Source organism: Taudactylus pleione, unplaced genomic scaffold, assembly GCF_031769625.1.
Source record: "Taudactylus pleione unplaced genomic scaffold, aTauple2 ptg000178l, whole genome shotgun sequence".
NCBI lineage: Eukaryota > Metazoa > Chordata > Amphibia > Anura > Myobatrachidae > Taudactylus > Taudactylus pleione.
The window spans coordinates 6,100,012-6,118,442 of NW_028284580.1; the positions used below are offsets into that span (position 1 = coordinate 6,100,012).

At 44.6% G+C, this 18,431-nt stretch overlaps 1 protein-coding gene across 1 annotated transcript in view; it reads right to left on the reverse strand.

The window, feature by feature from the left end:
- ARHGEF37 (Rho guanine nucleotide exchange factor 37) overlaps positions 1 to 18,431 on the reverse strand; it is a 117,482-nt gene that overhangs the window by 56,658 nt on the left and 42,393 nt on the right. Inside the window, exons 8-10 of the mRNA XM_088475773.1 lie at positions 14,388 to 14,518; positions 7,115 to 7,219; positions 6,297 to 6,407 (exon numbers count right to left, since the gene is read on the reverse strand). Of these exons, the coding sequence (XP_088331899.1) occupies positions 6,297 to 6,407; positions 7,115 to 7,219; positions 14,388 to 14,518 (347 nt within the window). The remainder of the gene's footprint in view (positions 1 to 6,296; positions 6,408 to 7,114; positions 7,220 to 14,387; positions 14,519 to 18,431) is intronic.

Sequence of the window (18,431 nt, forward strand, 5' to 3'; positions counted from 1 at the left end):
CTAATGTAATCAAGAAATCAAGGGCCTAATTACCAAATTGAGTAAGGATATTAGAGTGATTACAGAGTAAATACATATAATAGAACAGTAGACACCTTCCTTACTTGGAATCTAGCTTTTATCCATTCCTTGGTTCAATTCCAGATAAGAGGTTTTAATATATATTTCTCCTTCATCCACTAGGGGGCACTGGAGCTCAAGACAGTGGGGTATAGACGGTGGTAGAGTAGAGCCTGGTACTTTAAATAATTTAGAAGTGTGACTGGCTCTATGCCCCATCAGCCCCAATTTAGAAAATGTGCCCGAGAGAGGCGGTAGCACATCAAGCTATCTCCAGCCTATTCATATATTTTTATATTATATTTTTAATTCAACAATGAGGACAGGCAGACTATTTTCTGTGGCAGTCTGCCTGCTACGTGGGAGACGCCGGGAAGGGAGCCGTCACGGCTACTGCAGCCTGTGTCCGGCATCCCTGAAGGGGGGCTAGAATATGATTCATCGGACTCAGCGGGGCCCGCCATAGCGGAAACCAGCTTGTGTCCGGGTCCCCCGCCCAGCCTCCCGGCCGCAGCAGTGGTGAGTATGACCACCACCCCTGACTATCAGGGAGTGTTGGAAGAACTGCTGGGCAGTGAGTTTCTCACACATAGGAAGAAAGGCGCAGCTAGATCCCTCCTTCCACCTGAAGTGGGTAAGGAGTGTAAGCTCATTACAGTCAGTATTGCCGCAGCTGTCACCGTTACAGGTCCGCGCCCCCCGCCTTATCCCCCCCGCCAGCGCGCAGGGGGTTACTACAGGAAACAGCGCGGACCATGCTCTCCCTCCTCCTTTAGACACAGGAGACGCTGCACCCCTCTGATCACAAGTCAGTGCAGTGCTGGCACATTAAAGACGGGCAGCTGGCAGCCCTCTGTCACTGCAGCGCACCCGCTTCCCTCTGAAGGGCAGTAGTAACTACTTGCATACAAGTAGTATAGCTCAGTGCACTAATACCTGCTGCACTGATGGTGATGTCCTGCTATTTGCTGCCCCACCCTCGCGCAGTTGTGCATGCTGAGCGATCTTTGGCCCCAGCGCACTGTAAGAGGCTTCCCTTTCACTTCTGCAATATATACGTGTTGTGTGTGGCTTTATACATAATGCATATTGATATATAGGTATTCCTAAATTTCTATAATCTCTGCTAATCAGGTAGTCTACGGACACAGCGCCATGAATGGAACCTCTGTCACAATAGAGAGCCAAGCCTTAATCCATATGCTGAGAGGTTAATAATGTAGCCTGTGGGCGAGGAGAACTCCCCATTGTACAGGTTCTCAAGCCAGCGTTGCGGCTGAGGGGGCGAGGCCTTGGGTCAGTCCTCCCGGATCATCTCTATTCGGGAACGGGAGTCCTCGATCGTGCTGGCCATCCCCATTGCCCAGTATTAGGGTCCGGACGCCCACTTCTCTAGCACTGTGTTAATAGAGACGGCAAGTCTTATTCCCTGCTCAGACTGGGGGTGGGGGTCTTGCGCTGCAGAGTACACCATGGGACAGGTCTCCCTTTTATATGCTAGGAGGGCTCTGTCAGTAATGAGAAGCCCGCAATTTCGTGAAGTGTTACATGTTATCAGCGTGTTGTGCAGTGCGCCTCACATGCACAGTATTTTCACTGAAACATAGCTCCCTAAGAGTCTGATATTTTCTGACGGGACCAAGCTTTAGACTAATGCCATTATAGCCTAGGGCAGAGGTTTCCAAACTCCACCATTACAGTCCAGGTTTTGGGAATATCCACGCTTGAGTCCAGATGGTTAAATAAAATTGACTGAGGTACTAATTAAGGAATCTCAGTTCGAACCTGTGCTCGAACATGGATATCCTTTAAAACATGATATATAATGGTGGAGTTTGGGAACCTCTGGCCTAGGGGCTAATAACAGAGCACACTCTATACATAGCTCACTATAAGTATATATTACTCTCTTCTGCAACACATATATTGTGTGTATATATATATATATATATATATATACACACACACACACACACATATACACACACACACACACATATATATATATTATATATATATATACACATACACACACACAATGTCTGGCACTCCTTATAAAGTAAGATGTTACTTAGCTGGTTGCCACCACAGGTAGGATAGACAGAGTAAATACGAGGTGCGGCACTCCAAGCATGAAGAAAAAGGTTCTCAAATAGCAATTATAGAATGTTTCAATATATATATAATATATATTGAAACATTCTATTATATTTATATATATATATACACATATATATATTAGGGATGTTCAGGCTCGGTTGTACTCGGATTTACTCGGTTCTTATCGCCACTTTACCGCAAATTCGGATTTATTATATTGGCTACCCAAAACACATGGTAGGCGATAGCCAATAAAATGCCGTTTAAAGATCCGAGTAAAACCGAACCCGCTCACCCCTAATATATATATATACATATATACATACATATGCATATACACACACACTCACAGACACACATACAGTATATATTTATTTAAACGGATATATAGGTATACCTATAGTTCCACGATCATATCCGCCTGGGATTACCAGGAGCTGTAGACTATGCATAAGATCCTATATATTTAAATCTTGTGTGCTCGCTCTGGCAGCATGTAAACTATTTTATAGCTAGCTTTCAATGTCCAGTGTACAATTGATTAGGTGGTGTTATAGACTAGAGTCATATGCTGCAGCTTACGTTGTGATAACAAAGATATTGCTCTACTTCTAGTACACCAATACATGCTTGTGGCCTGCTTGTATATAAAGATATATACTTACTTAGACACCTAGTGCCCCAGGAGCATCTAAGTTCAGCTCAGGATGTTCTAACAGAGACATTCTGCCTCGCAACTCTTAAGCCTTGGGCTATTGCACCGCGACCTTGGACTAAATTTAGTTCACCGACATATCGCGGGTACAAACTGGCCGACGGGCAGAAGATATATTGGCCGATCAATTGATCGGCCAATGTAATGTATCTGTCAGTGGGTACCCAGCATTAGTTAATATCTTACGCTATCCTGTGATTCTGCCTCTTTGGCTAATACGCACTGCACATTATAAGTGTTAATGTAATGATCCTTTCACTAGCAGACCGTTTTGTGGGGTTATTGTATAGTCTCTATATGGATACACATCCATAATGGAACACTCTCAAGTAATGTTATAGAAGGCGGTCCTTTTGTATGACCTTCATGTCTCCACTAACAATTCTGCTAGTTTTCTACAGTATTTTCTACTGCAACATCTCCAGGCTGAAGTCCGAGCTGTAGAGCGTTGGGTCTTACACCACAAATGCTACTCCTTATACCTGACGAAGCGGGTTGCTGTGAGATGAAAAAGGTCAGTGACATTCTACATAGCGTCCAGAGGGCTCCTGGCTTACCCCACTGATGCCTTAAAAGATCCCTTCCGCACACCGTAGCTGCTGTCCTAGCAGCCATTCGCTCTTTTAGGGTACCTGTTCACGTTAGTTGGCTCTACTCCTTGGAGATTTCCTAGCATGTGGGTTCATTGTTTCAGTGTCGTGATTAGTGACACTATTGTACTAAAATCCGTTGGTGTGCTATATTCTGGACTGAGGTGTATCTATGGGCTAGCACTCATGTTTACATTAAGTGTGACAGTCACAGGTTTGGTTCCTATGACAGCAATGTTCCACGCAGGAGGCCTTGTTTGGTTTTACTGTCCTGTATCTCTTGATACTTTCATTACACTGACAGTTACCTTCATGGTAGTGCTCTCGCCTCGCTGTATAGGAGGCTTCCTTATTGGGTAGTTTGCTCTCCTGGGGTGGCTGTTGCATCAGTGATTATTAACAGCTAGGGTATCCCGGTTATTTTTATACTATGTTCGGGCCAGAAGCTGGTACTGTCTACACGCTTCCGTCGTCTGTGGGGGTTTATTGTTCCTCCAGGCAAAGTGGTCACGGGTCTTCACCTGGACTCGCTGAAGGGTTCCAGGTGTTTTTTTATCCCTTGATTCAAGAAAGTCCTGCTGCCTGACCCTCTGCAAGCACTTGTATCCTCAATCCTCTCGATTCTGTCTCTGCCTCATGCCCAGTGGGATCTCCACTTGTTGTAGACCTTCTGTGGTTTTCAAAACACCTAATTAGTTGGACCTCTAGAAGGGTCCTGGTCGACTGTTCCGTATTGGCTTTGGCCTTCATGTGTACTCTTTGTTAGAGTAGTCTGGGACAGGATCAGCACTGAATCTGTATAAGTATATAATTTGTTTATGCCGGCAGTGCTGGGTTTCTACTGTCTGCGACTGTTGCTTCTTCCTCTTTTACACTCTGGTACGGTTTTCTCGAGTTTTGTTCTCATGTTACTGCCCTCCTATGGATTCTTGTTGGGGCTCTCTGCTCCCAATGGTCCAGGTTGGTTTGTTTCAGCTGAGATTACGGTGTTCTGCCAATTCTCATCTGCTTTTGTCCACTGGATGCTCATTTTCTTGTTCCATTCGACTCATGCTGTATGTTGTGGCATTTTCTGTTGATCACTGAGTTCTTATTGTCTCCTGTGCTCTACGACGCTGTATCCTCAGCTCTTGCTTTTCTATTGGGCCTACAGTTCTTGGCGGACCCTGGTTCAGTTTGGCTGCGGGTTATCTTTGGGACGTCCCCACTGTCTTGAGCTCCAGTGTCCCCTAGTGGATGAAGGAGAAAACAGGATTTTGGTACTTACCGATAAATCCCTTTCTCCGATTCCACAGGGGGCACTGGACACCCGCCCAGCGCTGCGTACCTGCCGTTTTGTTGGTTGATTATATGGTTGTGTGACTGCATGTGTTCCCTGCAGTGGGTTCCTCTGTTCTCTTTCAGTCAGTCTTGTTCCGTTCTTCTCCTTGTTTCCTGTTGTCCTCCGTCTCCTCTCTGGCTCAGTTTCTTAAACTGGGGCTGATGGGGCATAGAGGGGGAGGAGCCAGTCACACTTCTAAATTATTTAAAGTGCCAGGCTCTACTCTACCACCAGATATACCCCACTGCCTTTAGCTCCGGTGTCCCCTGTGGAATCGGAGAAAGGGATTTATCGGTAAGTACCAAAATCCTGTTATTTGACATATGCATTTGTCTTTCAATGGCCAAATAAACCTGTTCTGCATATAACACGTTATCTACTTGCACTCAGCACCAAATAAAAATTAATGTATAATACAACATCTAGTTGGCGCCTCATCTTCTATCATTAGTTCGCTGCATTCTAGATTACATACAAATCTTTCTCTAGCGCTCTTCTCAGTCACCACCCAATCTGGAAAGCCATGGGGGGATGAATAAGTGGAGGTGGAGCCAATGGGTGTTTTTCCCCACCTTCCAGCTCTGTGCCCCCTTCACCTGTCTCTCCTCCCCTGTGTCTGTCAATTGTCTTCTTTCTTCCTCCCCTCTCTCTTTTATCTCTGTCTTTTCTCCTCCCCCAGGTCTTTCTCTCATCACCCCACTGGGCGTTTGCTTTTTGGAATCTGTTACGTCAGAGCTGCTCATTTTTGATCTGGCAAAGTTTGCCTTTTGGTATGCTTAATTTAGGTTTAATCAATTATAATAAATATTTCTTGTTTACTGCACTATGAAACACCCACTGTATGAATTAGTCTAGATTGACATATGCCATTAAGTAAGCCTGATAAGTGTGTGGGGAAAGGAAGTCATCCAACATTCTTTTTCAATTGTTTTTCTTTTTGTTTTTAAGCCCAACCAAAAAATATTCAAGTGTTACATAATTAATTCATATTTCTGTCACATTGGTGCCCAGAAGGGATAGTTGTTTATACAGCAATACGTACAGTAGGTATCAAGTGACTGTGGGACAGTCCTTGGTCAGTTATTCAATTGGTTGCTGGGTGTGTTCATAAATGCACAATTAAATGGTTTAGCAAACATTTATTGGTCAAACAGGATGGGACTGAGACTTATAGACTAAACCACAGGTTCTCAAACTCGGTCCTCAGGACCCCAAACAGTGCATGTTTTCCAGGTTTCCGCACAGAATCGCAAGTGAAATAATTAGCTCCACCTGTGGATCTTTTAAAATGTGTCAGTGATTAATGAATACACCTGTGCACCTGCTGGGTGACCTGGAAAACGTGAACTGTGTGGGGTCCTGAGGACAGAGTTTGAGAACCACTGGACTAAACCAAGTAGAAAATGGATTTTGACAGGGTTTGTACTAAAGGTTTTCAAGCTAATTATGTGGAACACATTTGCTTCTCATCAACTAAATAATTGATAAATCGGAGCATGAAAACACTTACAAACACTGTGTAGATGTTGTTGCAGAGCTCTTGTGAGAAGCCCTGGAAGGGATGGACTGTTTCTTGCAGGTGCTCAAGTGGATAGGTCTGGGGCTGTATAAGGGTAAATTCCTGTGAGGCAGAAGAAACGTGTATTTAAGAATTACATGTATACAGTAGGTTACAGACAGTTCAGCTGCCTCAGGAAGTGGACAAAGGATGAAAAGACAGGAAAGGTTAGGCATTGTGGGGCTGCTCACCATTAGACAAATATAGGTATACATGTAGACACAAATAAAAGCCTGGATAGCACTGGATTCTAATATTGCAAGCATGACTGCACCCAAACTTAGGTAAACTGAAGAAAGATCTTATTTTCCCATCAAGCAAACTATCACCCTAAGGTCACCTGCCATCTGCAAAGGGTATCAGTGGGCAGAAGCTCTAGCACAGAATCTCGGCAGGACAGATTAATTAGCAGATGTATGCTGGGGAATAGTATCTTTGTAACTCAGCCAACAGACCAAAAAGGGATTCATCACAGGCCTCTATTTGTCCGCTAGGCAAACAGATTTGAAAAATGGCTGTGATAGATGTAATACTTTATTGCTGAGCTGCATTTCTGCAAGAATGGTCACACAAATAGATACATCTATACAACGATGCACTGTGAGGCTAAATATCTGATCTGTAAATGAACCAAAATAATGGAGTAATTTGGGAATACCGAAAATTAAAATAATGAATTGTGAGATGACAAAATATACAGTACATATTACCCCACTTACTGCTTTTAGTTTAGAATTGTATCATTTCCAAACAACATTTTGCAAGTTTACCTGCATATTCTTCACATAAGATACGACGTTTTCTTCCACTTGGTTAACAGCTGCTGCCAGTCTCTGAAACCTCTCAGCCAGGCTGTCAAACTCCTTGTCTTCTTTCTACCAAGGAAAACAACTCAACATAATCGGGCAGCTCAAACCATCCAAAGACTGACAGGTGACCTTTGGCACAGGAGGCATCAATTAACTATATTATTCATAATACTCAACCATATATACCTGTTCCGTATACACCTAGACAAGGCCATGACTACAGCCGCCATCGGACGGTTTTCCCAGGACATTCTGGATTTTTGTCATTAGAGCCTAGAATGCGTTTTTGCTTAGATTTCGATATAAGGTTGATTCAGAATTGTATGCAAACCCAATGGTTTGCATACATCTCCAGGGGGGGGGGGGTGCAGGGCCCATACTGGATGCAGGATGCAGGACCCGTACGGAGCATGTGCAGGACAAATCCTGCAAGCTCACACACAATGCCCCCAAGCAAAATGGATTAGCGCAGCTACCATTGGGCGCCGTAGTAGGAATATCATCGGTTGCAGTATTAGTATAAAAATGGAGACAGTGCTCCGTCTGCGTGCCCCCCTGAATCAGGACCTGTAACGGGGACTCTGCTGAGTCCAGATGTGTATTTTTTTAAACCTGTTAATGGATTACCAAATGAAAATTCTTCATGTAGGTAGGACTGTAATTTAATTCTGTTTTTTTTAGCTTACTTCCCTGGTGCATTACAGATGCCAGCAAACCCAGGGCATGCTGGCACTTGTGGTTGCCCAAGTGCCAGCATGCCTTGGCAGCCATTTTGGGCACCAGGCCATGCTAGCACTTCTAGTGTGCTGAGAACAAAGTGTATTTTTCTACGATTTACCACAATTACACCGCACCAACTTCCTTACGAGTGCGGGAAGAGCCTTAGTGCTATTGGCACTAGGGCTGGGTATACCTAGGAGGAAGAGGGAGATGCATGTTTTTAGTGGGCCCAATCCCCGTAGGTGACATCTGACCTAGGGCTGGTTGTAATCGTAGAGTTAGGGGACTCACACACTGCAGGACTCCCCTCTTTGGTTCCACCAGCCTTGGCTGGTAAAGACTAGCACTGAATACCCTGAAATCAGTGGGTACCCCATGTAGGGGTTTCCCCCTTATTTTGGGGTAATCAACACTAGGCTAAAAGCATGAGTGCTTGTTACAGTTTATGGGGGATGTCCACAGTTTTTTCTCATTATTTATTTATTATAGTATACCTAGAAGGACATTTACATATGTCTGCCTACAAAAATAAGAGATATGGTAGACTTACCTTTGTAAACTATTTATCTTCGAGGTCCATAGGATCCACAGGGATAACTATGGGGTGTAGGTGGTTGAAGCTAATGGGGCACCAAACAGTTAGCTTTAGGTCCCAGGATGCCCCAGTCCTCCTCCACTATACCCCGCCCTCAGCCAAGGAAGACAGTTTTTGTGAACAAGCCCAAGGCAGGAGCAGGAGAGAGGAGAAGGAAGAATAGTACACACAAGAAACACTCTCACAGAGGATGAAGGAATTAGTGGCCAAGAGGAAAATACCCATTAAAGCCAGGAGCGTCAGAGTGGGCGCCCTGTGGATCCTATGGACCTTGAAGAAAAAGAGTTAACAAAAAGGTGTCTACCATTACTCATATTCTTCTTCAGGGTCCATAGGGGCTCCACAGGGATAACCATGGGGATGTCCTAAAGCAGTTTCCCCTAAGGGTGGGGACGCTCCTGTGCAGAAAGGAGAATCCAGCGCCCAAAGGAGGCATCCTGAGAGGCAAGGTGTCAAATGCGTAGAACCTTAGGAAGGTGTGGACGGAAGACCACGTGGCCACCCTGCACAATTGTTCAGCAGAAGCGCCACGTCGAACCGCCCACAAGGGTCCCACAGACTGAGTAGAATGTGCTGTAACCGTGTTTGGAACAGAAAGATCAGCTTGCGTGTAAGCTTGAGAGATTGTCATACGGAGCTATCGAGCCAGAGTCTGTTTGTTAGCTGGCCAGCCCCATTTGTGAACGCCATACAAAACAAAGATAGAATCCGATTTCCTAAAGGAGTTGGTACGATCCACGTAGATCCGAAGAGCATGAACCACATCCAGGGAGGCTTCACCTGGAGAGAGGTCCGGGGACTGGGAGGCCAGAACCACAATCTCTTTATTCCAATGGAACCGGGATACCACTTTAGGGAGGTAACCAGCCAGTATACAGAGGACAGCTCTATCCAGATGAAAGATCAAGAAGGGGGAGAGACAGGAGAGTGCTCCCAAGTCAGATACCCTGCGGGCAGAGGCGATAGCAAGGAGGAAGAGCGTCTTCACCGTCAGCCACTTGAGGTCTACTGAGTCCAGAGGTTGAAATGGAGAAGCCTGTAGAGCCCAGAGAACCAAGGACAAATCCCACGGGACCACCAGAGGGACAAATTCCATGTGGCCACCGGAGGGACAAAGTGTGGTTGAAGGTGGAGAACACCCTGAAGGAACATTCTAACATCAGGAAGGGGTGCGATCCTTCGCTAGAACCAGACTGACAGAACAAAAACCTGAACTTTAAGGGAGTCCAGGGATGACTCAAGAGCCATGCCGTCAAAGAAACTGCCCATTCCACCGGGAGAGAATCAGTTGTTGAAGGGGCCTAGAGTGGAACTGGGCATACTCAACCATATCGAAGGTGGATACCATGGACCCCAGGACCTGCATTGCTGAGTGAATGGATACCCACCGATTGTGGAGTAACTTGCACACGTGCAAGTACAGTGTCAAAAATGTGTCCACTGGCAGAAAGATCCTTTGTGCTCAAAAGTCAAGGAGTGCACCCAGAGGTACCATCCGCTGTGTCGGAGAGAGGGAGGACTTTCTCCAATTGACGAGCCAGCCGTGTTCTTACAGGAAGGCAATGGTCAGCTGGAGATGGAGTTATAAAACAGCCAGTGAATGTGCCAAAATTAAGAGGTCGTACACGTGAGAGACCACTTTTCAGACCCAGGCATCCGTGGTTGTTTGATTGACACCAGGAGTCAGCATACTACAGATGTCGGCCTTCCACCCTGTGATCCCCCAGGAGGAGGCCCGCCCCATCGGGCGAAGGGTTTGTCGTCAATCTTGGAGGCTGGACGTCTGGCCGACCAAAGCTGCTTGGATCGAGGCTTGGCGGCCTTGTGTGGACTAGGCTGCCTGGAAAAGGACTGCCCTTTTGCCTTACCTTGGGGGCGAAAGGACTAAAGGAGAACAGTTTAGGCTTAGGGGCAGCTGCTGACGGCAAAAAAGAAGATTTTGAGGCTGCCATGCCACGGTAGCCACGATTTTGTCCAACTCTGCGCCGAACAGTATGTCTCCAGAGAAGGGTAAGGATTTGAGGGCCTTCTTGGATTCTGTGTCCGCTTTCCAGGATCATAGCCAAAGGACTCGGCGGGCGACTATCGAGGCCGCAGATGCCTTGGAGGCAAGGAGTCCAGTATGCAACGCAGCTTCTCCCAAAGAAGAGGCCGCTTCCTGGATATGGGAGATGTAAGCCAGTTGCTCCCTTGTAGCGTCTGATGGCAGTCTGTCTTCAAGCGCATCTGTCCATCCTTCGATAGCCTTAGCTACCCTGACTATCCTTGCTATCCTCCTACCTCTCTGACCGATCCTTCTCTGTCTCCTCTCATGACTCCTCTTCTCCCCCACAGCCTCTTGCAGTGGGTGTTCCCCAAAGTTCTGTTCTTGGACCTCTCCTTTTCTCACTCTATACATCCTCACTAGGTGAACTCATCAGCTCTTTTGACCTCCAATATCATCTCTATGCTGATGATACTCAGATCTACCTTTCCTCCCCTGACCTCTCTCCCCACTCGTGTCTCCAACTATCTCTCTGCCATTTCTTCCTGGATGTCCCAGGGATTTCTTAAACTTAATATGTCTAAGACTGAGCTAATCATCTTCCCTCCCCCCTACATAACCACACTTCCCACCATTTCTTTATCAATTGATGGCACAACTATCTCCTCTAGCCCCAAAGTGCGCTGTCTTGGAGTTATCCTGGACTCCTCCCTCTCCTTCAAACCACATATCCAGAATCTCTCACAGTCCTGTCGCTTTCATCTTAAAAATATTTCCAAGATTAGACCCTTTCTCACCCAGGATGCCACTAAAACCCTCATACACTCATTGGTCATCTCCAGATTGGACTACTGTAACCTTCTCCTATCTGGCCTCCCCAAATCCCTTCTCTCCCCTCTCCAGTCTGTCCTCAATGCTGCTGCTCAGCTCATCTTCCTCTCAAAACGCTCTGCATCTGCCTCTCCTCTCCTACAAGCCCTCCACTGGCTCCCCTTCCCTGTTAGAACCCACTTTAAGGTTCTCACACTCACTTACAAAGCCCTCAGCCATTCCTCTCCCATTTACATCTCTGATCTCATCTCCCTTCACTCTCCTGTCCGCCCTATTCGTTCAACAAATGCACGCCGCCTCTCATGCCAATTGATTACTTCCTCCCACTCCCGATTCCAAGATTTTGCCCGCGCTGCTCCCCACCTTTGGAACTCTCTCCCGCTTCCCATCAGACTCTCCACCTCTCTACAATCCTTCAAACGGGCTCTCAAGACCCACTATTTCATCAAAGCCTTCCAGCTCTCATCTTAACTTGCTGCTACATACTCCTTCCTCCCTGCCTACCCCATCTGTTTCACCCCTGTTTGTCTGTCCCTCCCCCTTAGAATGTAAGCTCCTATGAGCAGGGCCCTCTACCCTCTTGTGCATCTCCTTACTATACCTTCATCTACTTCTTACTCTCTACCAGGGCACCTAACACTTGATTGCTTTGCATTGTTGCTTATCTGGGTGTTATGGTCGTGAATGTAGCAATGTATATTATCCATGTCCTGTAATGTATTGTACTGTACTGTAAGTCACCTGTAAATCAATCTATTTGTTTATGTACTTTGTACGGCTCTGCGCAACACTTGTGGCGCCATATAAATAAACGATAATAATAATAATAATACCCAGGCCGCAGCCATAGCCGGCCGAGTAATAGCGCCAGAAAGCGAGTAAATGAACGAGACAAGTCTCCAGTTTTCTATCCATGGCATCTTTAAAGGAGGATGCGGATGGTATAGGTAGCGTAGAGCTTCTGACTAAGCGTGCCACGTGAAAATCAACGGTAGGGGGGACTTCCCACTTAGTACACTCGCCAGACAGGAGAGGGCAAAAAGACGCCAGTCTTTCTGGAACAGTTTGCCAGGAGAACTCCATGCTTCCCCCATGAGCTCAGTGAGCTGGTCCGATTGAGGGAATTCAGCCTTAACCACCTTTTGGCATTTAAACACCTGGGTTTTTGGCTTAGGGGCTGGTTCCGCATCCTCTATGTTCAGGATTGATTTAATCACCCGCACTGTCGAATGAATCGCCCGAGGGGGACCCGTGGGGAGAGACATGTGTATGAGTTGCCTCCTCAGAAGATTCGTCAGAATCCAAAAGCTGTGTGGGCTAAAAGGATTATTATTATTATTACATTTTATTTATAGGGCGCCACAAGTGGTCCGCAGCGCCGTACATACAGTAAAGGGTATACAGAACATTACATTACAATACAGTAACCAAAATATAAACAGAACACAAGTAACAATTAGCAACACAATTCTCCATACACAGTACAGCTCTGAAGGTTCAGGCTGTCATAGAAGTGCTAGAGAAGAAGGATGATAAAGGCCGCCTATGTGCCTTGGTGGCTAACGGTCTGTCAGTCTGTAACATTTGCTGAAAGGTGGCAGACGTTTGAGCCATATTCTGAGTGGGAAAAAACATCCATCCAAGGAGGATGCTGTGTACCCCATGGTGGGAGACAGTGTGGGGGCTGATAAGTGGTCCACTAACTGCGTCATAACCTGGGATAAAGAAGACACCCAAGGTGGCTCCTGGACAGGGGCTTATTACCCTTACCTTTAGAAGACATAGTAATAGCCAGCAAGCAGCACACAATAAGTGTATAGCTAGTAATGCAATGTGACACCCTTCACCAATACAGGTAAATGCGAAGTAATAATTTACCCTTACACACCTGGTAGTTGAGGGTTATGAAAGAGCAGCGGGGATAGAGGTAACTGACAGTCAGAAAGTTAAGACAGTATACCACTATATTCTGCAAGCGCGGAATCGACTTACCTGCCTCCCGTTTTGTCCGGTTGCAGCCCCAAGTCCCCAGTGGAGCGGCTAGCTGAGCCCCTCTGGTGTCCGCCATAATCACCGGTCTGCTCACCGGTGTTGCGGTGCCGGCGGGGTTTTTTGGAGCAGCAGCGCAGGCGGCCATTAGGACGCCCTGTGCTGCTTGCTCTGATGAAAAAAAATACTAGGAAATAAAATAAATCAGAAAAATAAAGCTTGGGGCTGCTTACTGCAGCCCCCCTGTCTAAAGGTGCAACCCGGCTCCTGGCGGCACCAAACTTACACTGTCTGCCTTTGGCTGGGTGCGGGGTACAGTGGATGAGGACCAGGGTATCCTGGGTGCTAAAGCTTTAACTGTTTGGGATTAGCTCCAACCACCTACATCCCATGGTTATTCCTGTGGATCCCCTATGGACCCTGAAGAAGAAAGTGATGTTTCAATTGGAACCTATCTAGGGAATTGTCCTTAAACCATTGTGAATTCCCATATACTTGCTGAACTATGGTATGCTAGAAAACCAAGTCAACAGAGCACATCCTTATTTGCGGTTATTAAGCGTAGGGCAGATCATCGTTCATGCCCACACTGTAACATAATAGTTCTGAATGATAATTAATCTGCCAGATTTGCAGGATTATCTCACAGAATGGCCCTGCTTTAGGATGCTACAAGCAGCAAGACAGCTACAAGAAAATATTCACACTACATTTAATGACCTACAAGTATCATTGTAGTTTGAATTCTAAGAACTGTTAAAAATTTCCAGATGTAAAAACAGCAAAACAAGAAAGTCAGTCTTTAAAAAGAGAGGAAGTAGCATTGTCTTTGACACACAAAAATAGAACTGGGAGATTAGGAAATCATCAAATGCCTAATAAACCCCAGATAAATCCAATTCCTATATTTTTGTTTCAGGTCATCACTTAACTACTGAAGCAGTTTTATTGCTTGTATCAACTTACAATAAGAAAAATAGATAAGTTGATCATGTTGCCATTGTTAAAAAAAAAAGAAGGGGGAACGAGAATTAAAAAGCTAGTTGTCACCTTTGTTACACTGCCTGAATTCAGTGTTTAGAATGTTTGATGAAAAGGGCTACACACACTCATACCTTGGGAGCCATTCCTGCTTGTTGCTTTAAAAACTGGCTTAGACGCCGAGATTTCTTAGAGATGGTATGAGTATTCAGATGGGATACTTTGTCCATTAAGGTTTGCTGGTCTGAATGCAGGTATTTGGTGGCTGAAAATGAATAGTGAACATTTTGAGAAGATTTCATGAGCATTGGTCATAATCTAAGAGTTGTTTCTCTCAGCCAGCCACTTGTTTTAAAATTGTTCTATGTTCTACATAAATGCTTAACAACTATAGAAGCAAATAGACATTGGTTATATTTATGCAAGTATATTTGTTATGGGATGTTTAACCTTTCCTTAACTACTTATGTTATTTATATGAGATACATGTTTTTTGTAACCTATACCAGAGACCAATTGTATGCCCATGGGTAACACAGCACTGTCTGCCCTATCCCTCTGCTCCCTTCTTCTTACAATGCATTGGGCCATGGAAAGGAACCAGAAACAATGGAGTGTGATATTTGTGACTTTCTGGAGGATTGTGGTCTGTCACATGACCATGCTTCAGAGGAAAGTGATTTGCTTAGAAGGACCTATGGCAGAGGTTCCCAAACTCTGTCCTCATGGCATGCTAACGTTCCAGGTTTTAAGGATATCCATGGTTGAGCACAGATGGTTAATTCAAAAGACTAAAAGGTACTAATAAAGTCACCAGCGCCCCCAAGCATGGTTATCCTTAAAAGCAGGACCGTTAGGGTGCCTTGAGGACCGAATTGGGAACCTTTGACCTATGAAGTGCGCCACAGATATGAAATCCAAAGTGTACTGGTCAAGCGCACCCATTTCACTGGAGGGACAGTTCTCTTTGTGTTCAATTCATTCAGTCTTGTAATAACCATTAAAAACCTTTTTATTTTTTTTTATCATTAGTTTTTATTTTATTGGGGGAGGGTTGAGGGGGTTTGTAAATTTATTTTACTTTACATCAAGAAATGCATTGCATCCACTTTTAATTCTCATAACAATTATGAATAAAGAAGCACAAAAAAAGTCTCCATGTAAAAGGACAGTCAACTGTGTGCAGAGGCAGCTCATTGCTTCCTGTACATTAATATTCACTACATTTTCTGTAAAGCCAGAAGAGGGCATTATTATCACTTAACAATCTATAGTATGCCTTATACAAAGTACAGCATATGTAAGACATCATAAGCAGTTAGATGTGGCAGTAGGGTAACCCGTCTGAGCTGAACCCTTATTTTCCCTGAATGTGGGCACCATTCCTCAATCCAAGTCCCCTGCTTTGCGGACCATTAGAGGAAGTCCGGGAGTCGAGGAGTACAACCTAGCACTAGCCCAGGACATACAGTCAGGTCCATAAATATTGGGACATTGACAGAATTTTCATATTTTGGCCTCTATTCACCACCACAATGGTTTTGAAATGAAACAAACAGGATGTGCTTTAACTGCAGACTTTCAGATTTAATTTGAGGGTAATTACATCCAAATCAGGTGAACGGTGTAGGAATTACAACGGTTTCTATATGTGCCTCCCACTTTTTAAGGGGCCAAAAGTAAAGGGACTATCAACTCAAAAGCTATTTCATGGACAGGTGTGGGCTATTCCCTCGTTATTTCATTATCAATTAAGCAGGTAAAAGGTCTGGAGTTGATTCTAGGTGTGACATTTGCATTTGGAATCAGTTGCTGTCGACTCTCAATATGAGATCCAAAAGAGCTGTCACTATCAGTGAAGCAAGCCATCATTAGGCTGAAAAATCAAAACAAACCCATAAGAGAGATAGCAAAAACATTAGGTGTGGCCAAATCAACTGTTTGGAACATTCGTAAAAAGAAAGAACGCACCGGAGAGCTCAGCAACACCAAAAGACCCGGAAGACCACGGAAAACGACTGTGGTGGATGACAGAAGAATTATTTCCTTGGTGAAGAAAAACCCCTTCACAACAGTTGGCCAAATCAAGAACACTCTCTAGGAGGTAGGTGTATATGTGTCAAAGTCAACAATCAAGAGAAGACTTCACAAGAGTGAATATAGAGGGTTCACCACAAGATGTAAACCATTGGTGAGCCACAAAAACAGAAAGACCAGATTAGAGTTTGCCAAACAACATCTAAAAAAGCCATTACAGTTCTGGAACAACATCCTATGGACAGATGAGACAAAGGTCAACTTGTACCACAGTGATGGGAAGAGAAGAGTATGGAGAAGGAAAGGAACTGCTCATGATCCAAAACATACCACCTCATCAGTGAAGCATGGTGGTGGTAGTGTCATGGCGTGGGCATGTATGGCTGCCAATGGAACTGGTTCCCTTGTATTTATTGATGATGTGACTGCTGACAAAAGCAGCAGAATGAATTCTGAAGTGTATGCTCATATTCAGTCAAATGCTTCAGAACTCATTGGACGGTGCTTCACAGTGCAGATGGACAATAACCTAAAGCATACTGCAAAGCAACCAAAGAGTTTTTTAAGGCTAAAAAGTGGAATGTTATGCAATGGCCAAGTCAATCCACTGACCTGAATCCGACTGAGCATGCATTTCACTTGATGAAGACAAAACTGAAGGGAAAATGCCACAAGAACAAGCAGGAACTGAAGACATTTGCAGTAGAGGCCTGGCAGAGCATCACCAGGGATGAAACCCAGCGTCTGGTGATGTCTATTCGTTTCAGACTTCAGGCTGTAATTGCCTGTAAAGGATTTGCAACAAAGTATTAAAAAGTGAAAGTTAGATTTAGGATTGTTTAGTTTGTCCCATTACTTTTGGCCCCTTAAAATGTGGGAGGCACATATAGAAATTGTTGTAATTCCTACACCGTTCAACTGATTTGGATGTAATTACCCTCAAATTAAATCTGAAAGTCTGCAGTTAAAGCACATCTTGTTTGTTTCATTTCAAAGCCATTGTGGTGGTGACTAGAGGCCAAAATATGAAAATTCTGTCAATGTCCCAATATTTATGGACCTGACTGTATATGTACACATTGGTCTCCTTATACACTACATAGTGTATGTTATACAGTATTAATAATTAACTCTACAGATGGTCAATAGCATTGTCTCTTCAACTCTGTCCTCGGGGACCATTAACAGTGTATACGTTCCAAATCTCCTAGTTGGTGCAGGGCTGTTTTTTTTACTTGCTGACACATTTTAAAAGATCCACGGATAATTATTTCAATTGTGGTACTGAGGAGATCAGATCTGTAAAGTCTGCAGCGTTAAGGTTCATTGAAGACCAAGTGTTGGAAACACTGTTCTCTAGTATAGGTTACAAAAACATATGGTATCTCATATAAACAACATAACAAGTTAGGGAAAGGTTAAACATCCCATAACAAATAATATAACCAATATGCATCTCATAGTAAACATACATAAATTATATAAACAATAGGAGACAAATCTGAGCTTTCTAAGCACACATTCTCCCACCTCATGTGAAGACGCCTATCTTTTCTTGGTGGCAGCTGCTCTCTGGTCCGATGCACTGAGCACTCAGATCCACTCACACAGCAGCCTTGGTAGGAGAAGCTGCTGCCACTGATCATGAGCACTAGCTCTTTATACTGCATGTTGTGGCCACAGGTCTAGTAAAATCGTATTACATAGTGTGCTACTGCTACTGTGGCCATGTTTTGAAACACCAATGAGGGAAAAGGGTCCATCCCCCTCCCTGCCCATGTTACAAGTCTATGAGCCAGGGTCACTCATCCTCTTAAGTATGATGTTAGAATTCTATACTGTAAAATTTGTCATATCACTTCATGTACTGTTGAACGTATGTAACTGAAAATATTGTGTTAATGGATTGTTCTGATAAACCTGTCTGGTTTGTGTTGGGCTTCAAAATTGCTTTAGGTGAACTGGTATGATGGCAACCCAATGGCGTGTATGTCACACAACTGGCAACACCATGGTCATTAGGCCTTCAGGCACAGTGTGAATGAATGCTAGCAGGGCGTTTCAAAAGGTTACAGTAATTGCTGCGGGCCTTACTACAGCCAGGCCCCCTACATTTGGAATAGCAAAAACTGGAAATAACT